Below are 26840 nucleotides of genomic sequence, written 5' to 3' on the forward strand. Positions count from 1 at the left end.
GGTTAGATCCAGTTGTGCCCCTTACACCAAGTCACAAAACCTACTAAACTTTTGGGCAAGTTACTTAACATGTCTATGAAATGGGGCTAATGATAGGGGCTCAGGCTTATCGCAACAAATTATAAAGTGAGTGTAATAAACGTAAAGCAAAGCACTTAGAACAGTGCCTGGCCCATAGTAACTGCCTAAAGAGTATTAACTATTGTCATTCATTCATTCACTCATGGAACAATTATTAATTGAGTGCCTTTGAGCCATGCACTGTTCCAGGCACCAGGAATCTATTGGTGAATAAATCAAAGCCTTGCCTCCCAATGAGCTTAAAATCCATTGGGGAGGCACACAACACATGACCTTGTAAATATATAATATAATGTCATGCAGAAGAATTCTGCATTCCAAGGAAACTGAACAGCAGGTGCACACAGAGTTTTATGAGAACTTGGTCCAGTCTCGTTCACATCTTCCAGCTCAAGGAGGTGGTGGCATCATGTTTCTAATATAAAGGCCCCTTAGCAAAATGGCTATATATATGTCATTTATATTTTTATTATGTAGACTTAAAATACATTTTACAGGGGTGCCTGGGTGGCTCAGTCATTAAGCATCTGCCTTTGGCTCAGGTCAGGATCCTGGGATCCTGGGATCGAGCCCCACATCTGGCTCCCTGCTCCGTGGGAAGCCTGCTTCTCCCTTCCCCACTCCCCCTGCTTGTGTTCCCTCTCTCGCTGTGTCACTCTCTGTCAAATAAATAAATAAATAAATCTTTAAAAGAATACATTTTACATTGTATATGTATATTGATATATATTATTTATGTTTTATATATCAATAATGTATATGTATAATTAATATATTTTGTATTTTAAATATGTTTTATATTTTTATATTCATATTTATATTTTACATATCCTAGGAATTGGCTCACATGATGATGGAGGCCAAGAAGTCCCACGATGTACTGTCTGCCAGCTGGAGACCGAGGAGAGCCAGTGGTGTTATTCAGTGTGAATCCAAAGGCCTGAGAATCAAGAGCGCTGGTATCTGAGGGCAAGAGAAGATGTATATCCCAGCTCAAAAAGAGAGCGAATTCACCCTTCCTCTGCCTTTCCATTCTATTCAGGCCCTCAGTGATGAGGGATGAGGGATGATGCCCACCCGCACTGGTGAGGCGATCTTTACTCAGTCCAATCTGAGTAAATGCCAGTCTCTTTCAGAAACACCCTCAGAGACACAGCCCCAAAATAATATGTTACCAGCTCTCTGGGCGTCCAGAGTCCAGTCACGTTGACACATGAAATCAACCCTCGCGGGCATAGTCACACCAGCCAATTCTTGAGTAGGTCTTGCTTGAGAGGAAACATTTGAAACGAGAACAGGGTGGGTGGAGAGTGTCCTAGAAGGGAAGGAGAGAGTAAGGCGGCAATGTGCCTGCTGCTTTACATGTGTGATTTGATCCTGGCAGGCACCTTTGGAGTAGAGATTATTGGACACGGAGAGAAGCCAGATGCCCAAAGCTAAGTGGCAAAGTGGCAGACTAAGGATCTGAACAAGCAGAGTTAAGAGCTGGCCACTGTCACACCACAAGCCACATCTGACCCTCCCCCCTTCTTTTGACTCTCCAGGCAGGGGCTAGCGTGAAGCATAACCACCATCATGTATTTGCCCCACAGTCCCTCTACTCTGTTCCTAGAGCAGGTGCCAGTGATGTAATAAGGTGCAAAGAGCAGGTGTTTCTGAATCAGAACACTTCTGACCCCAGCCCAGCCTCCTCTCTTCTCCCTATTGTCTTTCTCAACACGTTAAAAAATGAAAACAAAATAAAATAAAAAAGCTTTATTACGCATAAAGTATGTAATCTGTAACATGTAATATACATACTCGTTGCTGGGAAATACAGACCAGCGAAACAGGAGAAAATCAAAGTGGTCCATAATCACCTCATCGCAGAAACGGGCACTAAAATTTCCATACTGGTTCTCCTGTCTTCAGGTCATAGGGACCCTGTCCTCTGTGCTTAGTGACCAGCCCTTTCCAGTTACACATATTAACCTTAACTGGGAGTTTATTTTTTGTTTTCACTCTGGGGTTGTTTCTGGAGCTTGGTTCTTTCGATCTGGTTGGGTGACGGGCATGGCTTGGGAGGTAGATTGGAATTGCGTGTGTTTGGAGGTGTTTATCAATTCGAAGTACTCACCTCCCAGCTTATTTCGAGGCCTTTTTCCTAGGGCATCTATATTCAAGAACTGGCCCTGCCATTTGGGGCTGTTTTTCCTCGGGGGGTTTTCATCGCTGGAGGCTCTCTGTTCCTTTGAACGGTAAGTGTCCGAACTTTGGTGGTAGCTGAAATTGGCTATGGCCGCGAGACTTTAGTTTGTAATGATGACTGGCGGCTGCAGGGGGTGACCTGGCCTCTCTTGTTTCCCCCCGTCCCCGGGCTCAGGGAGCCCCGCCGCCCCGGCGAAAGGGCCGCGCGGGGCTGGAAGGGCGGACCGGGAGGGTGGCGGGCGGCCGGCGCCTCCCGGTAACCTGGTAACCGGCGCCTTGGCAACGGGGAGGGGGCGGGACCTAGGGAGGAAGTCGGAAGCAGGAGGCTACATCTCGCGAGAGTTGCTTTTGCGCGCGAACTCTAAGTGCCCGGGTCCCGGGGTCGGGGCGCGGCTAGCGGCTGTGCAGGTCCCTCGGGGCCGCGACGATCCCAGCGGACCCGCACACCTTTATCACCCCGCCATGGAGACCTCAGCGCAGCAGGAGCAGCGGCAGCCCGCGGCGGCCAAGATCAGAAACCTGCCCTGGTAGGAGGAGGCCCGGCTGCCGCAGGAAGGGGGATCGGTGGCCGGGGTGGGCCAGCGGCCAGGCCGCAGCCCGCCGGACCTCGCCCCACCGCCCCCGACCTGCGGCCCGGACCTCGCCCCAGAATTTCGCCTTGACATCTCCAGCTCCCCAGTCCCCTCCGTTCTTCTGGGATTTTTTACAGGCCTTCCCGCTGCCCTACTCCCACCGCCCCTATTCGTTTTACGCACGGGGTGACAGCCCAGGGGTTAGATCCCGCGTCTTCTGACTTCGCATCGGCCTTCGTGCCAAAATGCTCTCTACTCTTGCTGGAGTCTTCAATGCAATTATTGCTCAAATTCTAAACTGAAATAATAATGACGATAATAACGCTCCCCAGTTAAGTTGTATTTAAGTGGCTTCCTACTAGATTAGCAAGGACCCTGCTAGACGTTTGATCTTTACAAAGAGCCTAGGTAGTTATTATTCCAGTTGTAAAACCAAAAAGTTAAAGGACTTGCCCAAGGTCCGGAGCTAGAAAATAAGTTGGGATTTGAACCCAGGTGAATTCAGAACTTGCACTCATAACCATCCTACTTCCACAGCTGCGTCTGAATGATGTTTTAGGAACTGAAGGGATTCGGCTTGATTTCTTCAGAAAGGTCCAAGTTGGTCTCGTCTAATAAGGAGTTCAGTTTGTTTTTATCGTGGAAAAAACACATAACATACAGTTTACAGTTGTAAACATTGTAAAGTGTATAATTCCGTGACTTTGAGTACGTTGAGAACGTTGTGCTACCACGTTACTGTCTAGTTCCAAATTTTTTCATTTTACCCCAAATGGAAACTCCATACCCATTGGCAGGTACTCCCCATCCCCACGTCCCCTTCCTCTGAATTTGCCTATTGTGGATATTCATATAAATAGAATCAGTATGTGGCCTTTTGTGACTGGGGGCTTTCATAGGATCATGTTTTCAGGGTTCATCCATGTTGTAGCAGGTGTGGGTGCTTCATTCCTTTTTATGGGTGAATAATATTCCATTATATGGATAGACCACCATTTATTTATCCATTCATCTTCTGATGTATATTTGGGTACGAGTTCAATTTTTTTTATTTTTTTTTAATTTTTTTTAATTTTTTTTATTTTTTTAGATTTTATTTATTTGAGAGAGAGAATGAGAGAGAGAGCACGAGAGGGAAGAGGGTCAGGGAGAAGCAGACTCCCTGCTGAGCAGGGAGCCCGATGCGGGACTCGATCCCGGGACTCCAGGATCATGACCTGAGCCGAAGGCAGTTGCTTAACCAACTGAGCCACCCAGGCGCCCGAGTTCAATTTTTTTAAAAAGATTTTTATTTATTTGAGAAAGAGAGCGAGCATGAGGCGGGCGGTGTGCAGAGGGAGAGAAGCAGACTCCCCGCTAAGCAGGGAGCCCGACGGAGGGCAAAATCCCAGTACCCTGAGATCAGGAACTGAGCCAAAGGCAGACGTTTAACCGACTGAGCCACCCAAGTGCCCCAAAGAGTTCAGTTTTTAATTTACTTTGAAATAGTAGGTGCCCATCCAGGTTGAGATTGTTTATAGGCAGACAGCTGGAAAGGTGAAATTAGAGCAGTGCTATTGGCATTTTGGGCTAGATACTTGGTGGGGGCGGGCATGGTGGCTGTCCTGCGCATCGTAGGATGTTTAGTGACAGCCCTGGTTCCTATCCACTGGAGGCCTGTAGCACCCTCCACCCAATTGTGACAACTGAAAATGTCTCCAGGTATCACCAAGTGTTTCTTGAAGGACAAAATTGCCCCTGGTTGAGAACCAGTGGTCTGTATTAAAAGTTAAAGGATTTTATTTCTCTTCCTCTTTTCATTAGGATATGAAAGGATTCTTTTGCACATGACAGCATGTTCTTGCGTTTGTAAATATTGTAATCCATGCTAAATTGTATTTCAGGGTTGAAAAGTACCGGCCACAGACACTGAATGATCTGATTTCTCATCAGGACATTTTGAGTACCAGTAAGCATCCATGTGTCATTTGCTGTCATTCTAGTTGGAGGACCGTATCATTTCTTGGTGATGTCTCTGCTGAGTAATAACCTTGAAGTATCTGACTGAGCTTTATGGAATGTTGCCGTAAGATCTGAGTCCTTCAGATTTTTCATTCCTGCATCTACCTCTGATTTGAATGTAGTGTTGAAGTAAATTCAAGCCAACTCAAGGGCCCACAGTGAATGAGGCAACTCTCGGAAACTGATGGGGTCTCTCTTTCTTCCCAACCCTCAGTTCAGAAATTTATTAGTGAAGACCGCCTGCCCCACCTGCTTCTCTATGGTCCTCCAGGGACAGGAAAGACCTCCACCATCCTAGCCTGTGCGAAACAGCTATACAAAGATAAGGAATTTGGCTCCATGGTCTTGGAGGTAAATAAGAGGATTCTTCTTACTCTGCAAAGAACTCGAGTCTCTTAGTTCTCTTAGATTTGTCTTACTTTACAAGTAAGTTGCTGTGCTAGAGGTGGGGAAAGGAACAGACATAAAATATCTCGAGTAGCTTTTATCTAGAATTGACACTTGGGTCTGGATTCGCATTAGCTAGAGGGCAGTGGTAGGGCTAGATATTTTTCTTTGCCTCTGCCAACTTACACGCCAACACTCAGGGGTCACTCAGTGAGTGGTCACTCGGTGGCTTGCTGTCTCCCATGTGCCTGTCCAGATTTCTTCTCCACGTGGCTCCCCACTGTTCTTGCCCTGGAAGGCTGAGCTGTATTGACTACAGGCTGCCTTGTCCTTTGGCTCCCCCTGGTTAGGTTTGGCCAATAGGGGCCCTGGCAGGAGTCGGGGGAGGGAGAATGATGCCTGGTTCTGTCTTGGGGGTCACCACAGGCTGACAGCATCCCCACCCACAGGGCAAATCCCACAGCCTTATCCAACGGTGCCAACACCACCCCCCCTGCCCACTCACCTCTCAAGACTTGGGGTTGGTAATGGGCCCCAGCAGTTGCAGAGGTATTGCATAGCTCTTTTGGTTACCCCACACCCCACCGTTTAAAATGTCTCTTCATGTAATTCTCTTCAAATCACTGAATTTGAGTATGCCATCTGTTTGCTCTGAGATTTGATACCCTTAGATTACAAAATTTTAAATATTGTCTACTGCAAGAAAAAAAATGTCTAGCTTATTTTTTTGTTATAGATCTTAGAACCTTGCTGCCACCAATGTTCTTACTTGAGTGTATTAAAGACTGGGTAACTTCTGGGTTGCTCTGGGTTTCGGTAGCTAAAATTAGCATGATTCTGTTCATGCCAGAGGTGCTGTTCACTGTGGCCAGGCCAATTAATTATTCTGCCAGAGTATGTCAGCGGTTGTCCTCGAAAGGGGGAGGAAACACAGTCATTTGCCCTTCAGAATGTAATGGAATGGTGTAGCGAGTTGTGAGTTTTAAATACAGTTGTGATCTTGGCTTTTTAATAGTGTTTATCTCGTAGGTGTCGTTAGACCTAGAGACCTAGCTTGCCAAGCTGGATTGATGGAAATCACCAACATATTTCTAATTTACTCTGGCTTCTCTTTCACATTTAGCTGAATGCTTCAGACGACCGAGGAATAGATATCGTTCGGGGGCCAATCCTGAGCTTTGCTAGCACAAGGACAATATTTAAGTAAGAATTATTTGCATAATTTCTCTCCCTAGAGATTCTGATCAGTGAAATGACAGAGCTTAATTTTTTTAATCCTCCCCTTTGCTAGTCTGTAAAGGTAACAAATGACATTGTCAAAAGTAGCCATGAAAAAGAGGTAAAGTACAAGGACGCTAGTAAGAAATAATGTAAATATCAAAATAAAACATTACCTGAGTCTATATTAGCAAGTTCTTTGGGAAGCATTAACTCATTTTATTAGTTACCCGAAGACTGAGGACATCCTAAGACCAGATGAGCTAGTTTGAATTTAAACAAAAATGAATTGAGATCGGGATGGACAACGGGGATGGTGGTAAACAAAGGAAAAGATGAAAAGACAGGCATGAGTGAAGGGCGAAGGTGGTGGGAAAAAGCAATGCCACGCCCCGAGTAACAGGATACCCAGTGTGCGCAGAAGAAAGGTAGAGGTGCCAGAGGAAACAGTGTAACAAAAATACCCAAGTCAGACCTCAGTCCCTTTAAGAGTGGAGAGTGACGGACATGTCCTCTGTGTGACCACAGATGTCTGCTTCGCTCAGAGGTCAAGGAGGAATGGACTCTCTGAGGCAGGGCCTTATGGCACAATTGTACGTGTAGGTTTGAGCCTGGAAGTGGAGGTGAGACTGAAGAAATCTTCAGATGGTACCATTTGTTTTCCTAGGAAAGGCTTCAAACTAGTGATCCTGGATGAAGCTGACGCCATGACTCAAGACGCCCAGAATGCCTTGAGGAGAGGTAAGAAGAGCTCCCAGGGATAGTGTGTTGGCTCAGGAGTGCCTTCGAAAGAGAATTAGGAGCTTTGGATGTGAGACAGGTCTTGGCTTGTTGACCATTTTCATCTTCCGGCCCAGAGAAACCTGCTGACCTTTCTCTGTGTGTAGCCAACCTGACGATCTAGACCAAAGCTCTCTGTACTGGGGGTTTCCCCTTTCAGCAGCTTAAAGATAGAGGCCCTGGTGGGACTTTTAATTCTGACCAGACCCTGGTGTCCCATCCTCCTCTTCCACGGGGTTCAATTTGGGGTTGGGAATTTGTGTTCTTAGAAAGAGTGGAGGAGGTATGGAAAGTCTGTCTTTCCTGAACTGCTGGGTAGACTTTTCTGTTCTCGGTACCCTGAGATAAGACAGTAGCCGGGAAAATAATACTGGAAACATAGTTGCACTCAGAAAGCTGACATGACTTTTCTATTTGCCAAGGGGTGGAGAGTATCATGTGAGTTGTCTATCTTAAGGGCCCTGGTGCAGTGGATTTCTTTGAAAGGACACTGGTAATCTCTTGCATTAAGATTCTGAGGTAATCAGCTAGGAGAGAGGAGCGGTCTTGCAGATTTGTGGGGAGAAGGAGTGGGTTTAAGAGGAGGAGGACAGAGTGTCTTCTGATCTTAAAAGCTTTGGCAGCCTTTCTTCAACATTTGCTCTGCACAGTGACTATCAGTCTGGGCAGGTCCCCTTGCAAGAACATCGGGTAACTCCAGAATGCACCCGGTGTTTCCTAAGCTTTCTGAATTCGAGTTAGCACTCTGTCGAATCCTCTAAGGCTTCGAGACAGAGTCCACTGGGAAGTCCACAACAAGCCACCCCCCTCCCCCACCATTAGAAGGTGGGGCATCATCAACCTGCCAAGTGGAGTTTTATGCAAAAGGACAGGAATATGGCAAGAACGCCAGAATCATGGCACATGAGAAGGAAGGGAAGCATTTTATAAAATCCCGTCAAGGTGACGTGTCCATCAGCTTTGGGGAGGAGCGCGGCTGGCTTCCAGTCCTGGCCACCCCGGCCGCAGCCCCTCGCTCCCGGAGCTCTCCAACCTATGGATGGCCTCCGCTCGTGCACGTGAGCTCGGAATAGTGTGGGGCCTCCAGGGCTCTGGAAGGCTCAGAACAGACAGGAGCTGGTTTTCTTTTCCCTTGCCAGTGATTGAGAAATTCACTGAGAATACCAGATTCTGCCTCATCTGTAACTACCTGTCAAAGATCATCCCCGCCCTGCAGTCCCGGTGTACCAGGTTCCGATTTGGCCCCCTGACTCCTGAACTCATGGTCCCCCGCCTGGAGCACGTCATAGAAGAAGAGAAGTAAGTACAAGGGAAAGCAGGAAAGCCCAGGGCCTTAGGACTGGGGGGGTGTGGGCAGGGCCCTGGGCTGGCTGGCTGGTCTGCAGTTGAAGGTGATAAGGCGTGTAAAGAGCTAGGGAGGGTGCCTGGCACAGAGTCAGCATCGGGGTCTGCGAGCTGCTATCCTCTTCCCTGGCGTCTCATGGACGGTCTTCGTAAAAGGCACTTGGTTCCTCTCTGATTCCATCCTCCTCCCCTGGAAGCCGTCCTGACTTCCTCCTACTCTTCTTTTGTCATTGGCAACGGCGTGCTGCCAGAGTCTCTTCTGCTAAGATGCCTCCAGCCTTTTGGGACTAGGAGGGAAGGTACTGAGACATTACCTTCTGTACCGTCAGTTGCCAGGCCCGTAGCCAGCCCAAGCTGCTGCTTTGTGAAAGGGGCTGGTCTGCCTCCGTGACTGCAGCTCTCGCCAGCGCGCTTGCCTCTCGGAGAACAGAATTCAAAGCCCGTTGCTCAACGCAGCAATGCTTGGGCCTCAGGGAGGCTCGCTCCCGACTTGGGAGTGGGCGGTGACTGCTAATGTGAAGCCCACAGCCCCAAAGACCAGAGTGAATTCGAGAGCCCGCCATAGATCGGGAGAGTGCTCTTTACTCTGTCCTTCCCTTTCCTTTCATTATTTCAAAGCCTTAGTCATCCCCTGGCTGAACGCTCGTGCTCTCAGGGCCCCTGACCGCCTCCTGCCTCTTTCCTCTCAGCGTGGACCTAAGTGAGGACGGGATGAAGGCCCTCGTGACCCTTTCCAGCGGGGATATGCGGAGGGCTCTGAACATTCTGCAGGTACGGAACCACTGCAGCAGGTCTCGAGCCGCTGCTTCGGAAGAGGTTTTCGAGAAAGACAAAAGCAGCACACAGCCAACCTATAAGTTCAGAAATCGAGAAACTGGTAAGATCTCGATCTCCCCCTGTACCGACGACTTCCCCCCACCTCGGGGTTTTGAGTAACTGAGAGAGTAACGTGCTGCAAACCAGGGAAAGCTAGGGAAGGGTTCTGGAGCCGGCTGCAGCGTGGTGGCCGCCGTGACAGCCACGATTCTCCCCCTCCTGCGCAGAGCACCAACATGGCCTTCGGGAAGGTGACGGAGGAGACGGTCTACACCTGCACTGGGCACCCCCTCAAGTCCGACATTGCCAACATTCTGGACTGGATGTTGAATCAAGACTTCACCACAGCCTACAGGAGTATCCTTCCTCGGGTGCTGCCGACGGTGCGGGGTGTACGTGAGGCCCGAGCTCGGCCCAGGAGTCCAGGCTGCAGCCGGCGTCTACACCCTGCTGGCCAGACGGTTGGCTGCTTGTGGGTCTGGGCCGCTTGCTGGGGACACACGGTGTCTGTGGGTGGGGCGCGTCCTCGTCTGTAATGCCCTAAAGTTCTTCCCGAAGGACTGTGACATGGGTACAGCTTGAGGACGCCCTGCTCGCGGACGAGAGCAGCAGTTAGACATTGGGGTTGGGGGCGGCAGATGCGATCGTTCCGGAGTGGCCGGCGCTACTCGTGTTTGGCTGTGAAGTTCAAAGCCAGGGGCGGTGACAGGAGGCCTTCTGGGGGACGCCTTTGGCTCTGGCCTCTACTAGGCAGAGACCGTTCTATCGGAAAGCCCCTATGGAAGATGCAAACCTAGGAGAGGCAAGGAGGAGCCCCCTTGGCGCAGCTGGATTGAGAGCAACTGCCACGGTGGGGTTAGAAGCCCTCCTTCCAGAAGTCACCCCACTGGAGTTGGGATTCAGAATTCTGTGCAGCGCGTTTGTTCCGGAAGCTGGCCCTTTGCCTTAACTGTTCCTCCCTAGATATTATGGAGCTGAAAACCCTGAAGGGGTTGGCGCTACAGGACATCCTGACAGAGATACACTTGTTCGTGCACAGGGGTAACTCCCGGTCTTCCCTAGTCGAGAAGCTGCGGGAGGAGGGGAGTGGGGCAGTTGAGAGCGGGAGTGGGGAAACATGAGGCTTCGCTTTCGAAGCAGAGAAACAGGAGCGAAGTATAAACCCGGCCCCGCAGTTTTAGTTTTCTCTTGTTGCTGTTTACAACTTTGTTGCAAAACGACTCTTAACCTCTGAACCTCCTGGGCAAGCAGCTCCGGAGGGCTAACCATCTCCTCCAAGGGTTTGTATTTTACAGGAGTAAATAGTATGTTTTAATTCACGTTTCTAAGGGTATTTTCCCCCAAAAGGAGAGAAAGAGGAGGAACATCTATCCACGGGGTAAAGCAGAGCAGTCTTAACTAAACCGTCTTAAGTTCCACACTCGGCCGTATCTTCTGTACAGACCTGGTTCTCAACCTTGGCAGCATGTAGGCGTCACCCCAGACCCATTCACTTGGCCTTTGCGGGGAGCTGGGCATCAGGATTTTCTCAGGCTCTCCGGGTGACCTGCTGCACAGCCTCCTCAGAGCAGCTGTCCCCCTGCCAACAGCCGGCTGCACGTGGACAGTCGGGTCCGGGAATGTTCTACCCGTGCCTTGCGGGCCTCCCCTGGGCCGACTGGCGTGGTAACTGCTGCCCACGAGCGTGGTCGGCTGGAGCCCAGCTCTGCACTTTGATTGTGGAAAATGAGTATGAATAGAGATTTAGATCAATAGATTTGTTTTTAAAATCGGGACAGCGTGTGAGAACTTGGCTTCACTCCTAGAGTGAACTTGGTTCACTCCTAGAGCTGCCCCGTTGCTAAAGCAATATTGGTGCCTCTTCCGGGTTCTTGGGATCGCTTTGGAACCTGCTCACAAGATGGATAAAAACTGAACTCATCCAGTGTTCACTTCCTTAGAGGTGTGGCAGCCAGTGACCCGAGGCCTCCAGACAAGTGTAGTGTCCTCTGACGTTTAAGCTCATAATTGTCGTGGGATTTTTTTTTTTTTGGTAGTAGGAAGGGGCAGACCCTCACTGATTTGATTTTGTTTCTCCCCACAGTTGACTTTCCATCTTCAGTTCGAGTACATTTATTGACCAAAATGGCAGACATAGAGTGAGTACTTCCCAATTTTGATTCCTTTCCTTTTTTTTACCCTGTTGTGCATTTTTTCTTTCTACTTGCTTGGTTCCAACTTTCTTGTCTACCTCATTCCTATATGGCACAGTCTAGTTTTTGGTGGGATCACTGAAAGAAACATGGGAAGGGTATGACTTGCTTGTTTAAAGAATACATGAATGAACACAAGGACAGGTTCGGCTCAGTAACGGACTGGGAGATAAAGGCCTCTCCTTAGACCTCAAAGGCTTGGTCCACATTGGTTCTAGAAGTGCCGTTATCTGGAAGGCCTGCTTCAGTTCCGACATCCTAGGTCATTTGGGGACAACCAGCTATCCAGCTGTTATTAAAGCATTTTGGCGTAGCAAAGCATATTGGGGGGCAAAGTAAACAGAAACTCAATTTTCCACTTTGCCTGGTTCCATAAACAGTTATTAGCCCCCAGTGAAGCTGGCAGCTATCATTTAAGTGGACAGAAGCACTGGGTTCTAAACAGATGCCAACACGGACCGACTCTAATTTGCTCTCACTGGCTTTCACACTCACACATGAGGTCACTTCTCCCTACGTAACGAATGTCATGATTTTGCTTTCACTGGCTGGGCACTGGGAAGGTGGCAAGATGAACCACCAGTGTCCTGCTTTACTAACTAGACCACAGAATCACAGTTCCCCATTCTCAAGTGAATTAAGAGGAAGGAAATCTTCTCTCAGTACATTTTGTGAGTGAAGAAATAAATCCTTATCACTTAAATTCTGTATATGTCTAGACGGCTAGCACAAACTTCCGAACACTGCCATTGATAACAGTTTTTTTAATTTAATTTTTCCTTACCAGCTTGAGTGGAATTTATAAATGAGTGTTCAGGGCAGAGAGGAGAACGTCAGCGGACACACTGAAGATCCTTGTCCAGGATCAAGTTTGACTGCCTGCTTTCCTCCTTCGGCACACTGTCCCTGTCTTTGCAGTCTCTCGTCCCCTTGTCAAAAGGCAGCTGTCCCGTGATACTCTCTATTCTTACCTTTTGTTTGACTTCTTTTAGGTACAGACTCTCTGTTGGCACCAACGAGAAGATTCAGCTGAGTTCCCTCATTGCCGCTTTCCAGGTCACCAGGGACCTGATTGTCACAGAGGCCTAACTGCTAAGCCTGTTTGCTGCGATTCGCAGGCCCCACGGTGACTGGACAACAGGGGACTGAGTTACGGCTGAGGACTGAAGCCCCGATCGCCCCAAGCTTTGGAAAACCCTGTTCAGGCCTGGGTGGGCAAAGGTTTAAAAAGTACTGTGTTTGTGGCCGTTTGGAGCAGGTACAAAACAGTTTTAACGCCCAGCTCTCTTACTGCTGCCCACTTGTGTCTTAGGGCGGAAAAGAAGGCGCAAAGAGATTTTTTTTCTTTTAGCCTTAAAGCTTTTATCATTCCGTTGCTTGGATGACAGGAAATTTGCCTGCCCCATTTTTGGTCTAGAACCTAAGGCTTCCCAACCTCCCGTGGTGCCAATGTTTTCTAACTCAAGGTAAACAGAACAGCTCCACAACTAAGTGCATAAACCTAATTTGCGGCCCGGTCTCTGGATCTGCTTTAAACAGGTGTCAATGAAAAAAAAAAAAAAGGTGTGCGTCGATTTCTGGCCCAAACTATTGTACTCCTATAAACGGGCTCAGTTAACTGTCTTCCTTTAAAAACGTCTTTTTATTTCTCCTCTACAAGCAGGTTCCTAATTGTGGTGAGACAGCGAAGCGTCATTTTACGCCCGCGGGGGGCAAGGCCTCACAGTACTCCCTTGTTAACACAGGCAGGGCAGATGAGCCCGGGCTGGGCCGGGCACCGACACGTGCGGGAAGGACGGGGCCCTGTGGACAGGGTAGCAGTTTCTTTCACAGCAAACAGGCTGCCCTTATGAGTGTTCTTCTCCAAAAAATAAAGCAGCTTGCACGTTGGCTGTTTACGAGCTACTCTTTCCTTCACCGGTTAGAAGGATGCTGACTTACCTTGCGTTTATGTGAAAAAGCCTTCCCCCTCTCCGCTATCACAGAACAAGCTTACTTCGGAGGCTGCTCTCTATAAAGGTGTCAGCTTCTCAGACTATCAAAAGGGAGAGGTTGGTTATTTGCCTCATCCACGTACACCTCGCTCCCCGAGAACCCCGAGCTAAGTCTGCAGCTAATGGCCAGACGGGGCCTCGGGGAAGCCACCCAGAACCTCTCAGGCTGCGCTGGGATGCCTCAAGATGACCACAAAGTGTAAAACTGGCCCAAGCCGTTCCCCGCTGTCCTGCTGTACTCACTTGTTTTAAAAGGTGGGTATTTTTTTTCTTAGTGGGAAAAATGCAACAGTGAGCCGAAAGCTTTTTAACTTTTCCTTCAATGAAAGCCTCTCATCTTGAAAAGAAATGTTTTTCTTCAGCAACAAAAGTGGTAGAGGAGACTCTTGTACTTTTGCAACAAGTTTTATCACGTTAACACTGGCCTCCACAAAGCACCTAGTAAGAAAGCCAAAGGATAAGATGTTGCATTTCTTTTAAAATAATTTAAAATATATTAAATTTTCCAAAGGCAGATTTCATTGGAATGAGGTGTCTTGATCAGAGAACTACACGCCACTGAAGGAGAACAGTACTTTCAAGGAGCTGTTTTTGGTAAGGGGTGAACCGGGCTGGTTGGTCCGATGAGGCAAAGCAGCGAAGTCAGACCTTGTACATGACAATCAGCTTGCCAAGGCGGCGAGAACACCAATTCTCTACACAACGAAGAAGAGACATCTTCACAACTGTTCGACTTAAGAACTATAGTTTTTAGATACCAGGGAGAAAAACACAGTTGTACCTTAACATCTGTTGAGAAAATACAAATAAATAGGCTGCAAACAGCAAGCTGCTGACAAGTCAGCCGCCATTTGGACAGTCATGCAGTTGAGGAATACGTCCCCGGGTACCCGGACACACACGTTTGTCATCTCCGGCACATGCACACCACTGATTAAAAAAAAAAAAAAGCCGTTTCTAGTGTATCAGTCAGGAGCACACCTCTGAGCGCCCTGTAATCTAGCTCCGACCTCCCAGCAGACGGCTCCATGAAAACTCGGTCCTGCTGGCCAGAGGGGAGCTCGAGGAAGGCAAGCACTTGCCAACAGCAAAGCCACTCTGACACGGCAGGAGAGAACTTTTTAAACAACGTCACCACTGCGTCTGAAACACGACAATGACAAGTACTAGGCACAAGCCAACACCTGCCCACTCGCCGGTCAAGGGAATAACCTGCCCCAGCAGAGAGGCTCTCGAGGCCTGGTTACTCTGCTTATCAAATCAACATGAGTCACTGCACTCTGAATCGGAAGGACTTGACAAAGTGTCTGATGTTGCCGTTTGTTAGTGGGCTGAGGATTTCAGGTAAGGCTGCGAGCCCCTCTATGACTGACTGCCGCAGGTCACACAGGAACACCTGGATGACCAGTCCGCCAGCATCTGCTTTAGCTACACTCTGCTCACCGTCTCAAAGAGAAATTCTATTTCAGTCGAAGACCAGCTGTTTGGCCCATCGTTCCCAGCTACTCCTCTGCCAGGAAGCTTGTTCCTGCTACAAGCAAACAAGTAAGACTATGGCGCGTGGCTTAAAAAGTCCTGTATGTGAGGAACTCTTTCATTTTCTTGGGGATCGGCAGTGCTAGCACTTGGTAGGTGGTCAGGAAACTTCGAAGGGCTTTCCGGCATAAGTGCTTCAGTGAGGACAGGACCCGAGGAGCTGTCCAGAACTGGACGTGGCCGTCCCTTGTCCTGAAACAGAACAGAAACGGACGCTTTAAGTGAGACCTTGGAAACACACAGTTTCACGGTGATGGGTATTAATGTTTCGACTCTGACTTGTGTTAGCAGGAGACACCCGGGGAGTGCAATGCGGCCCTTAAATGCAACCCTAATGGTCGAAATGGATGTAAAGGCTGTGATGCTGAATAATTAAGGCCGCTGAGAGGATCAGAAGAACTCAAGACACTTGATACCAAAGTGCTATCTGTGAGCTCGGTCCCTTCTGAATCACACCGTGAGTTCCAATGCAACAGAGGGAAGAGTGCCACCTCCTGAATTACAGATGCTCCCTGCAAGGTGGTCTCTGCCCCAAGTGGTTTCTCAGAAATTCTGCATCATCCCGACTTAGGCCTCCTTGTGGACGTGGCCCATTAAGTGGCATGAATCAGAGCTCTTTAATTACTCTTAGATTAAATATTAAGAGTAAATGATAGGGCACCTGGGTGGCTCAGTTGGTTAAGCGACTGCCTTCAGCTCAGGTCATGATCCTGGAGTCCCGGGATCGAGTCCCGCATCGGACTCCCTGCTCAGCAGGGAGTCTGCTTCTCCCTCTGACCCTCCTCCCTCTCATGCTCTCTGTCTCTCATTCTCTCCCTCGCAAATAAATAAAATCTTAAAAAAAAAAAAAGAGTAAATGATAACCTGTACTGGCAGAATAGAATATTAGCATTTTGTGTCCTCTTAGATTTCCTTTAAAGGCTTCATCATAGGCAAGAACATTCTAGATCCTTGCTCTCCTTAAAAAGCTACGCGATACACTCAGCAGAAACCGCGCCCCATCTGTTCAGCTATCAGACACATACCCTGTGGCAATAACTCCACCATGTGGAAAAAATGTGCAGCAAAGACCATTGGTCATAGGAGCAAATGCAACTGGAGTTTTCAGTTCCAGGGCCCAGATCCTGAGGAGTCTGGACGAGAGAGAAAAGAAATGTTCGCACATTAGCAGACAGGGGGGCCAGCCCCAGAGGGGGGGAATGCTACAGTGACTTGTGAGGACTTGCTCTGAGGCCACACACCGAGATGTCTCCGCATTACCTGTCATCTGCCACCGTGGCAAGGTACAAGCCTTCGGGAGAGAAGCACACAGATCTCAGGGAGCTAATGTGCACATCACTGTCGTCCATGGGGAGGTCAAGTTGGGCGTGGCTGAGGAGAAAGAAATAGGACGGTCGGCCTGGGGTGATGGCCACCCCCCACCCTCCAGCTTCATTCCAATGCCGGGGCTATGATGGGCTCAAAGACCCATCCTTACCCCCTGTGGAAAACCGTGGGATAAGCAGAGTGGGGGGAAAAAGCGCATTTCCTAAGCGTCTCGCGTAAGGGGCTGAAGGGTTACACTCCCCGTGCTAATTTCCTTATGCAAAGTAGGTCAGCCCTCACTTCAATGCCACAGTACAAACTGAAAGTCTTTTTTCAGCTAAGATACATGATAATTATAGGACTACCTATTATTTGCCTCAGAAAACAACAGAGACAAAGAGAAAAAGACCCAAGTTTGTGAGAACATGAAAATTCATTTTGGAAATACCAGTTTTCAGTAAGAGGATCATTCTGAACTTGCTACTCTGGTTATTAGTAAATGGAAAGAAAGAGTCACTTTGAGGTTTCATTAACGCTGAATCCAGAGACGTGCACGGCCTCCCACATCGGGAGCCATGTAAGTGACAATGAAGTGCCACGGCATGCCACTGCCTCGGAAGGCCTGAACTCTGTGCCTTCTACCCAGGCGCTAGCCGCCCCCCCCCCCCCGCTCCGCAGCCGCTTCCCCTGCCCCCGACCCCATACGGGCCATGCCGAACCCAAGGCAGCCTTCTCATCAGTGCCCCCCGCAAACACGGTCCGAAGCAGGGATCCCGTCCTTACTGGAGTACCCTCAGCCTCTCGCCAGTATAGGGGTCCCACATGATCACGTTGGTGTCGTAAGAGGCCGTGACAAGCAAGGCGGAGTCGGGGGAGAAGTCACAAGAGACAACACTGCTTTGGTGGCCCTCTAGCTTCCGGATTAACGTGTAGGACCGCATGCTCCACAGGAACACCTGTGCGAAGGAACAAGTGCCCGGTTAGGGGCAGCGACAGTTCGCACAGCAAGCCAACGACATGGCAGTGCCGGATGAAGCCAAACTCTCCACTCCGCGTCACAGAGGCTTAGGTGGAGCACCAGGTCGGAGCTCCCGAGGTGCCGACCAGCGCACAAGTTCAAGGAGCGCAGTCCAAGGGAGAGTGCGCCCAGCCAAGCTCAGGAAGACTAGCGGCTAAAGTGTACCCGTAGAGGCTTCTCGGTTCTGCTTCTGAGCCCTGTTTGCAAAATCACACCATGTGCTGATAAAGCGCTATCTTGTCCTCTCAGTTAAAAGCAAAAATAGGGGTCAGAGGTGAGCCCCGGGGCTCCCACCAGAGCGGTGGCACCTTGCCGAGCCATTTTACACGTGTTTGCAGAGCAGTGGGAATGTGCCCCACAACTGTGCGGACGTCTGACACAGCTCATCGCTTGAAATCTTTTTGAGAATCATGAAAAATGGGATTTTATTTTCTCCCCTTGAAGAAAACTTGCCATCACGTAGTTCCAAACCCCAAATGAATGATTAACCAACCTGGGCCGTACCACACAGTGAACTCTTCCCTTTGCCGGCTCAGTCACGGCAAACAGCTCGATGCAGATGTAAAATCAGACAAACACACTGTTCCCAAATTGTTCTTGGGTTTCTAATACTTTCTTAAACAACAGGGCTTCAGAACAAAGTTCAACAAGTAACCGTACATTCTGATTTGAAATGGAAATTCCCCATCACACAGATTCAAATGAAATTGTTCAAAGGAGGGAAATTGCGATTCATATAGGGGTTGCAACTTTCAAAATCTCGAGACTCCAAGGGGAAGAGATTTAAAAAGCACACCTTTACCGTTTTGTAAAGGCAAACAGCCCTCCTCCGGTGATGAGGGCAATCCATGTCCTTCAACACCTCCTCTCGGTTTATGTCAACACGCAAATCAAGAGAGGCGACGACGTACAGGAGGACCCGGCCCACGAGCACGCGTCCTGCCGGGGCTGCTTTGCAGCCGGGTTTGGAGGGGTTTGGAGGTGCGGGCCCTACCCACCCTCTCCCTCACCAGGCCCGCTCAGGCCTCCTGGTCTCGCCGCACGCGGGCAACGGAGGCAGCGCCCGACATGAGCCTTACCGACTTCTCTCCAGCGGCCGAGCACAGCATGCTGCAGTCGGGCGAGATGGAGCAGCAGTAAACCCACTGCAGGTGGCCCGAGAGCACCTGGATCTGTTTACCTGCACAGAGAGGGGCACAGGGTGAGCCAGTTCGCGAAACCACGCAGCCGGGGGCCCGAAGGCCCGGGAGGCATGGCCGACCCACCTGGTGTCCTATCGCCTGAGCCCAAAGGCCCCTTCTTTTCAAGGCAGAGAAAGAAATATGCCAGGAGTTGTCATTTAAACACCTGAAATCTATTTATACGACAGTGTAATCCCCAAGGAGATCACTACCTTCTGTTTCACCAAAATCCCCAAGACTGGTGCGATAAAGGCTGTACACAGATCACATCTGACAGATCCCTTTGCTAGCAGAGAACATTCTTTCCAGGGCCCCCCAACCACCTCTAATAGTTGGAAGCATCCTTGCAAATGTGAGAATGTTTTATCTTCACTCCTGTCGTTGACGCTCTGTAATGGTCTCCCCCTCCCAAGGGTCCCACCGCACACTCTCACCCTCGCCAGGGTGTCTGGCTGAGCCACCGCGCAGAGCAATGAGGCCCACGTGCTCTGCCGTCAGGCGAACCCGGGTTTGAACCCTGACTCCGCTGATGACTCAGCACGTGCCCCGGGGCCACTCACAGAATTGCTCCAGTTCTGAGTTTGGGGGAAAAATTAAAGGCCCATCCGTAAGCATAACAACAGAACAGGTGAATATATGGCATACGTTTCTACCCCATTAATTCAGATGGTATTAAGGATCTAGATTTTCCATGTTCCGTGGAAAAAATGTAAGGAATAGGAGTCTATTTTTGTGGAACGACCACAAAGTCCGTAAGTGTGTCTGCGTGTGAGTAGGACACCGAGGGACATACAGAAGGCTCTTGGCATGGGTCCTGAGGCTGCAGGGGGTTTCCGGGAAGACAGTCGAGGGGAGGATGAGATAGGGAAAGAGACTGGGGTGGGGGGGTGAAAACCAATACAAAAAAAAAAGGAAAACACTTCCATGAACATATATACTGCTGCAAATGCATTTAAGAGTTTGTGTATACACGTATATATGTATGTGGGTGTATATAGTATCTTTGTAAGAAGTCATGGTTTCTTCAGCTATCACGTAAGAGCAGTCCCCAGCACCCCCCCACCCCGGGTGGTTCTGAGTGCTGAACACATTTAGGCAGGATGGTAGGGCAGGGCCCCGTACCCAGGAACACTACTTCATCGCCGCCCCTCCTGAGAAAGCCCTCGTGTACTCGCCCGCTCCCACCCCCTTCAGCTAGTCCTCTCTTCCCAGTCACCGGAAGATTTTAAAGTCACTTCAAGAATCTTCCTTACATGATGGCAAGCTGCCTCTGGATACACATTAAAAATGGCGCTGCCCTGGAGAAGGCTTCCCAAGCAGCCGGCCTGTCTTGTGACTTCAAGTTCCGCAGCGAAGGGCAGAAACTACCAGAGTTCTCTTGGTGACCAGATGCCATCAGAGGAGGACACCACAAGCACCTCCTTGGCAGTGGGACAAGTCATCAGGCTGGAGTCTCAGAGGGCAGGAGTAGGTCCCCTCTCGTGGTTGGGGGGCTGGCACAGTCACGGCTGAGGCACGAGTACCAGTGCCTTTGCATTACTGGGGGCGGCTGTGCCTCTCTATCAACTGTCCCCGTCGCCGTTTCCTCCTTCCACCTCCCTCCAGCCCCTGCATCCCTGCCCATGTGGGGAAGAAAGGGCCTGACAATAAATTCCTCTTCCCTGTGTCACCTTTCTGGTTAAAGATCAGTACCAGAGATGTCCGGGCCACCTCTGTATACGGTTCTGCTCAAAGCAAAATTCCGCAAAAGTTGACCCCCTCTAGCTAAGAGAATCCTTCTGGGCAAAGATTCCACTTCACAAAGAAACTATTTCTTTTCTTTTCTTTTTTTTTTTTTTACATGAAACTATTTCTAACAGGAAGTAACCAACACGGACGACCTCCTCTAGGCTGGTGGTTCTCAACCCGGGGAGACGATGCCCTTCACGTGGACGGGGGGCAATGGCTGGAGACGCTCTGGCTGTCACAACTAGAGAAGGCGCTTCTGGCATCTAGTGGGTAGTCCAGGGATGCTCCTCAACATCCTGGAGGGCCCAGGACAGCCTATAACAAAGACTTCGCGTGCCCCAGATGTCAATAGCGCCACGGCTGAGAAAACTCACACCACAGCATCTATTTTCAATAGGAGTGATTATCAGTAGGGGTCAAAAGTGCTGCTCAGTAACCAAAAAAAAAAAAAATCTTACCTTTTTCTTATGTACAAAGCATAGATATGCATTCAGTGCATAAACAGTGTATTTTTGGTATTAATATCTCACAGGGACGAGGTGGGTGTGTGATTAGAGAAAAATGTCTTTCACGGGTCCTTAGGAAAATCGGTTGAGAAACACTTCTAAGACAAAAGTGAGAAGGGGGCAAATAGAGTATTTTGGGGAGCTGCCCAGCAGTTCCATCACTTTCATACCATGTTTGTTCAGGTCCCAGATGCGAAGAGTCTTATCCCGAGATGCCGAGACCAAAATCAAACTGCCACTGGGTGTGAAGCTCAGATCTCTCACGACATCTTGGTGGCCGGAAAGATTCAAAAGCAGGAGCCCTGGCGTGGGAGCAGGGGCACTCGGTCAGGGAGAGGCGGCACCTGGCCTGCCGGTCACGGCTACACCCCTCAGCCACCTGGGGGGCCGGTAGCCTGTCTGGTCCCTGATGAGAACATGCATGCATCCTGGGACCTTGCCCCGGCCAGAAATGACCTACCTGTCTGCACCTCCCAAATCTTGATCTGCCCGTCATTGAGTCCCGTAGCAAGGATCAGGCAAGAGATGTCTGGCACTTGGGCATGGTGGCGTGCCCAGAGCTTCCTGCTGGGTGGAGAAGGCCACGGGCTAAAGGCCAAACCCCAGACGATCTGCCCACAGTCCAGAGTCTTCTCCTTTGGGCTGCCTCGCCCTTTTGTATCATTTTTGCTGCTTCGGCTTTTGGCTTCAAACCCTTTAGGGATGCTGGAGGAAGCAGAGATTCCTTAATGAGTCAAAAAGTGTCACCAAGTCAACCAACTATTCATTCCATGATACTAAGACATTAAGGTTCTAGAAACAAATTGGCCTTTGGTGAATTTAATTTCTTTTTAGAATGCATGTAACAAAGACTTCATTAGCCTTGGTTCATCCCATTTGTGACAGCCCTGCAATGGGGTGACCTGCCTTGTGGGATAACTAGATCACAGAAGCTCCAGGGAGCCCTACGCTTCCTCAGAAAGTTCTCTCAGGTTTGGTGCATGGAAGGAAAGATGCACTCAGTTTCTCCCACGAGGAAGAAAGCATGCCGTAGGTTTGGAACTAGGACAGATCTTAGAACTTGAATACCCATCTGCTGCTCCCCTGCCTGATGAGCCCCTAGCTTCGAAAGGTCCAAGGAGCAGGAAAATAAATCCTTTTCTGGCCCACACATTTGCTTGGTACAATCTGGTTTCCACCTTCCCTCACTATGTTCCAAGCAATTAGTGAGGCTCTTTCACTTACTTCTCTGGGTACATCCAGCACAGGAACCGACCAGTGGGGAGATCGAGGAGAGAAAGAGCCCACGACTGCAGAGCTGCACCGACCTCAAAGATCCCGTGGCCTGAACCGCTCCTTTTACGTTCTACTTACGGTGAAACACGACCCAGATAAGCTCTGTGAGACTCACTCCCTAAGATCTAGGCCCTGCCCACCACTGCCCCGGCGGACCACATCTCATAGGCTTGAGCAGCTGGACAGCCCTGGGATTCAGCCCCCAAACTCGAAGTTTCCTGTCTGCAGTACACTTTATCAGTGCAAGTATTAAGTTCTACTTTTCTGTGTGACCCTGACCACATGCTGGGATGTATCAAACTCAGGGAAATGAAGATGATGAAGCTGGAACCCAGTTCCGTGAAAAATCCTATAGTCAACGTATATGTAACTGGACCTCTATGCCTCAGACTTGTTCCCCCAAAGTTGGAAGTAAATCATATTTTTGCCAAGTGTGGTTGAAATATATTAAAGAATTTAAACCAAGCTCACCTATAAAACTAGAAGGGAGGAATTGAGGCAAATATAGGCTCCATCAGCTCTAAAACTCTTTTAGTCCAAATCAGAGCTTGGCAAGCTATGTCCAGGCCAGCATTCTGTTTTTACAGATAAAGTTTTATTGGAACCACGTTCATTTGATCACACGCCGTCAATGGCCGCTTTCACGCCCTAAGAGCAGAGGGGAGGAGTCTCAACAGAGACCAGATGGCCCCCGAAGCCAAAAACATTTACCACCTGAGCCTTCAAAGGAAACGTGTGCTGACCCCAGGTCTCAATGGCCAAATGGAGTTTGAAAACTTGTTGTCCTGACAAGCATCCGAATGTGATAATGAATGTCTTTTCGACTGACCCTGCTCAATCCCCACACCTCACGGAGCTGCCTGGCCCTGGCGCAGGGGCCTCAGTCGGCCATCCAGGGAGGCAGCGTGGAAAAGGCAAGCTACAGGGAAAGCTCTGTAGGACAGCTGGGTGCCATCGAAGCCACTTTTGTTTTATTTTTTATAAAATCCTAAATTCTGCATTCGAACTAAGGAATAATCTGTAGCTACCTTATTCCACAGGAATTAAAGCACATATGCGTATTAATTCATTTTAATATAAATTTAATTTCTCTAGAAAGAGATACTAAACCCTCCATTTTAGGGGTAGAGTTAACTTTCCTAGGGTCACAAAATCGGGGGGCCAAACTGGAACTAGAACTCAAGTCTTGGGTATCCAGGCCTACTACTCACTAGATCCCCTGGACTTCTGAATTTGCCAATGAGTCAAGGGACGAGTTACATGGGAGATGGGGGGTATATGCATGGGAAAGGAACAGCTAAGGGCAAGGCAGAGTCACTGGGGGAATTTAACTTCACTGAAATTCAAGTTTCTAAAAACTGCATTTCTAAAAGCAGTACAATTATTTGGTTAGTACCAATTATTCGCTCAGTACTAAAAGCACTATTATTTTTTTTAAATATGTAACAATCTGAACAAGATTCTAACGACTTCAGATTTCCCCTTTTAAAGGACTTTTAAAATAACAATTATTTTCGGGTGCCTGGGTGGCTCAGTCACTAAGCGTCTGCCTTCGGCTCAGGTCATGATCCCAGGGCCCTGGGATCGAGTCCCACATCGGGGTCCCTGCTCAGCGGGAAGCTGCTTCTCCCTCTCCCACTCCCCCTGCTTGTGTTCCCTCTCTTGCTGTCTCTCTCTCTGACAAATAAATAAATAAAATCTTAAAAAAAAACAAAAAACAAAAAAATAACAATTATTTTCAATTATAAAAGTAATAGAGAACTGTGGGAAAAATTTGGAAGTGAGACAAGTAATAAAATAAAAATTACCCATAATCCTAACACCACAGTAAACATTTCACTGTAAGTTTTTATTTGTACATATATACATATATATTTTTTTTAAAGATTTTTTTTAATTTTTATTTATTTGAGACAGAGAGAATGAGAGGGAGGAGGGTCAGAGGGAGAAGCAGACTCCCCGCCAAGCAGGGAGCCCGATGCGGGACTCGATCCCGGGACTCCAGGATCATGACCTGAGCCGAAGGCAGTCGCTTAACCAACTGAGCCACCCAGGCGCCCTACATATATTTTTAAAAGACAAACTTGGGATATTACATATATAGTTAATAGCTTACTATTTTCATTAAGCCTTATAAGCATTTTCCTAAGTTATTATTCTTCAAAATGTGTGATTTTTCCCTAAAATAAGTAACTTCTCACTTAACATATTAAACAGTAACATTTCTCTCATTATATTAAGCAATAGATACACAAAAAGGATTAATACTCAAATTTCCATTTTCCTGAGTTCATACTGGACAGATATATTTACCTATAGTGATGTGTATGTTTGAATAGAACACTGATTTCAGGCAAACAGAGTTTCCATTTGTATGCTTTTTAAAAGATTCTTTTTCCGGCACCTAGGTGGCTCAGTTGGTTAAGCATCTGCCTTCGGCTCAGGTCATGATCCCAGGGTCCTGGGATCGAGTCCTGCATCGGGCTCCCTGCTCACCGGGGAGTCTGCTTCTCTCTCTCCTTCTGCCCCTCCACCCCGCTCATGCTCGCTCGCTCTCTCAAATAAATAAAATCTTTAAAAAACAAATAAAAATAAAAGACACTTTTTCAGACCATAAACTTGTACTGGACTGGATATAAAGTTGAGTCTCTCGCATTTAGAGTAGGAGATCAATAAAAAATGGGAAGACCTTGGCATTCTCATTAAACTGACCACAGAAGGAACTGAAAATAATGATTAAAAAAAAAAAACAAAAAAACCTCTCTGATGGCTGCAAAATATATCCTATGGCATTGCCATAATTTCCCTTACCATCCTCTCTCTCATCACCGGGATTTCTGGTTTTTCACTACTACAGAGCTAATTCCGCAGTGAAAATCAGTGTATGGAAATAGATGACCCCATTTCTGAGATTCCTAGTAGCGAGAGGAACATTTTCAAGGTCCTCGATCCATACTGCCAAACAGCCAGATTCACACCGGTCAATCCCAGCAGCGCCCAAGTATGCATCTCAGCACGCTCTTGTTGGCGGGACCCACTTTCAAGGCCATGAGTCTCACACTGAACTGATGAAACACTTAAATCTAACATACAATTTGTAAGAAATGCCCAAAGCAAAACAAATGAGGCCCTCAAGGGCAGGGGCCGTGTTTGATTTATTTCAAGGTTCCCAGCCCCTAGGCTCCGTGTCAGGCAAAGATGTCCAACACACACTGACTGAATCAATGGAGTCGCCCTGTCCCAGCTGGGCCATCTCACCTGGAGCTCACAGCACTCAGACACTGGGCCCTGTCCAGCCCAAGGAAAGAAACTAGTTAATACCAGAAACTAAATTTGGTCCATAAAGGAAAACACAAAAACCCAACTTAAATATGGGCAAAGGATGTGAAGGGACGTTTCTCCAAAGAAGATACAGGACAGGCCAAGAAGCACAAGGTGCTCCACCTCCGAAGCCATCAGGAAATGCAAATCCAAACAATGAGATGCCACTTCCCACCCTACCAGGATTGTTCTGCTAGAATAAAAAAGACAGACAATAACAAGTGTTGGTGAGGGTGTGGGGGATATGGAAATCTCACACATCGGCTGGTGGGATTGCAAAACTGGTGGGATTGCAAAACGGGGCAACCACCTCGGGCACCAGTCTGTTTCTCAAGCAGAGAAACACTGTAAGCCTATGTCCATAAAAACAAACAAAAAACAAAAAACAAAAACCCGTACGTAAATGTGCACAGTGGTATTATTCGTAATAGCCAAAAAGGGAAAACCATCTAACTCTCCAGCAACTGATAAATGTCTATGCAAGGTGCGCTGTCTCCGTACAATGGAATATTATCTGGCAGTACGGGAAATGATGTACTGATACGCGCTGTAAGAGGGATGACTGGAAACATTCTCCCAAGTGCAAGAAACCCGTCAGAAAAGACTCCGCGGTGTACAATTCGATGTATGTGTAAAGTCCAGAATAAGCAAATCTATGAAGACGGCAAGGGGATTCGCGGCCGCTCTGGGCTGGAGAGCAGAGTGAGACTGGAGGATGACAAGTGAGGGATGTGGGGCTGCTCTCTGTGGCAATGACAATGGTTTTGAGATTAATCATGGTGAGAGCCGCACAACTTCCTGAATGCACTAAAAGCCACTGAACTGTACACTTTAAAGGCGCAGACTGTATGGTATGTAAATTACATCTCAATAAAGCTGCTAAAAAGTAACAGCGGGGCTAACATGACCTCCACAGAATTAATTTTCCCACGTACCGACCGTGGGGCTCTGGAAACCCCAATGATCAATTCCTGAACTGTTTTCGGCCGTTCTCCCTCTCCTGTTCTCGGGCGGGAAGACCCCAAAGGGCAGGGAGTCATGGGGGAAAGTGCTCCAGGTCCCCCATCGTGAGGATTCCCTCGCTCCTCTGGGCTTGGGGGTCTGAGAACTTACAACTGCTCCTCCAGCGGCCAGGGGATCAGCTTGACGATGCAGTGTCCTTGAGACCAAGCGAACCAGGAACCGTCCGGGGAGAAGGCGACGCTCCAGGTCTCACAGCTCGACTTCCAATCAAACTGCTGAGGGCGCCCCGGCTTGAGCTCGGCCAGCAGCAGCGGTTCCTCTGAGACGGGAGACAGCATGATTCAGGGGAACGCCCTCGCTGCCTCGGGGGCGGCGGGGGGGGGGGGGGGAGTGGGGAGCCAGGCTCTGGACCACCGGGCTGACTCAGACCCAGGA

General features: G+C 48.7%; 2 protein-coding genes and 1 long non-coding RNA gene across 5 annotated transcripts; 1 reads left to right on the forward strand and 2 right to left on the reverse strand.

The window, feature by feature from the left end:
* Nucleotides 1-897: 897 nt before the first annotated feature.
* On the reverse strand, nt 898-2264 carry LOC118018523. The gene is made up of 3 exons (XR_004681425.1): nt 2198-2264; nt 1257-1396; nt 898-1044 (listed from the first exon to the last, which is right to left on the reverse strand). It is a non-coding gene; the product is annotated as an uncharacterized LOC118018523 (long non-coding RNA).
* A 344-nt stretch (nt 2265-2608) lies between these two features.
* Nucleotides 2609-13476, forward strand: RFC5 (replication factor C subunit 5). 3 transcript variants are annotated; one of them, XR_004681424.1, is made up of 11 exons: nt 2609-2795; nt 4724-4788; nt 5056-5192; nt 6352-6431; nt 7114-7187; nt 8366-8525; nt 9260-9341; nt 9614-9743; nt 10350-10413; nt 11470-11524; nt 12571-12590. XR_004681424.1 is itself a non-coding variant. In XM_035017095.1 (11 exons), the coding sequence occupies exons 1-11, from the start codon at nt 2731-2733 to the stop codon at nt 12665-12667; spliced, it is 1023 nt and encodes a 340-aa protein (XP_034872986.1). In that variant the 5' UTR covers nt 2611-2730; the 3' UTR covers nt 12668-13476. The 3 variants fall into 3 exon arrangements, 2 of the variants coding, with proteins under 2 accessions (XP_034872986.1, XP_034872987.1); XM_035017095.1 differs by having other exon boundaries at nt 2611-2795; nt 10350-10427; nt 12571-13476; XM_035017096.1 differs by having other exon boundaries at nt 2611-2795; nt 5113-5192; nt 10350-10427; nt 12571-13476.
* A 488-nt stretch (nt 13477-13964) lies between these two features.
* WSB2 (WD repeat and SOCS box containing 2) lies at nt 13965-26816 on the reverse strand. Its single transcript, XM_035017094.1, has 8 exons — nt 26556-26816; nt 21307-21551; nt 21017-21148; nt 18511-18611; nt 17197-17369; nt 16369-16479; nt 16134-16241; nt 13965-15300 (listed from the first exon to the last, which is right to left on the reverse strand). The coding sequence occupies exons 1-8, from the start codon at nt 26741-26743 to the stop codon at nt 15138-15140; spliced, it is 1221 nt and encodes a 406-aa protein (XP_034872985.1). The 5' UTR covers nt 26744-26816; the 3' UTR covers nt 13965-15137.
* Between the last annotated feature and the right edge of the window lie 24 nt (nt 26817-26840).

This window comes from Mirounga leonina, unplaced genomic scaffold (assembly GCF_011800145.1).
Source record: "Mirounga leonina isolate KUSES-001 unplaced genomic scaffold, KU_Mleo_1.0 Mir_171, whole genome shotgun sequence".
In the NCBI taxonomy this organism is placed as follows: Eukaryota; Metazoa; Chordata; class Mammalia; order Carnivora; family Phocidae; genus Mirounga; species Mirounga leonina.

Bases quoted from the DNA above. Each gene is read 5' to 3' on its own strand.
- RFC5 (XM_035017095.1), top strand. From the start codon at position 2,731: ATGGAGACCTCAGCGCAGCAGGAGCAGCGGCAGCCCGCGGCGGCCAAG. The intron at 2,796-4,723 runs GTAGGAGGAGGC...ATTGTATTTCAG, and splicing joins AAGATCAGAAACCTGCCCTG to GGTTGAAAAGTACCGGCCAC. The intron at 4,789-5,055 runs GTAAGCATCCAT...CCCAACCCTCAG, and splicing joins TCAGGACATTTTGAGTACCA to TTCAGAAATTTATTAGTGAA.
- WSB2 (XM_035017094.1), bottom strand. From the start codon at position 26,743: ATGCTGTCTCCCGTCTCAGAGGAACCGCTGCTGCTGGCCGAGCTCAAG. The intron at 16,480-17,196 runs GTAAGGACGGGA...CTTTCTCCTCAG, and splicing joins GAGAGGCTGAGGGTACTCCA to CCACGCCCAACTTGACCTCC. The intron at 15,301-16,133 runs GTATGTGTCTGA...GTTCTGTTTCAG, and splicing joins GGTGGAGTTATTGCCACAGG to GACAAGGGACGGCCACGTCC.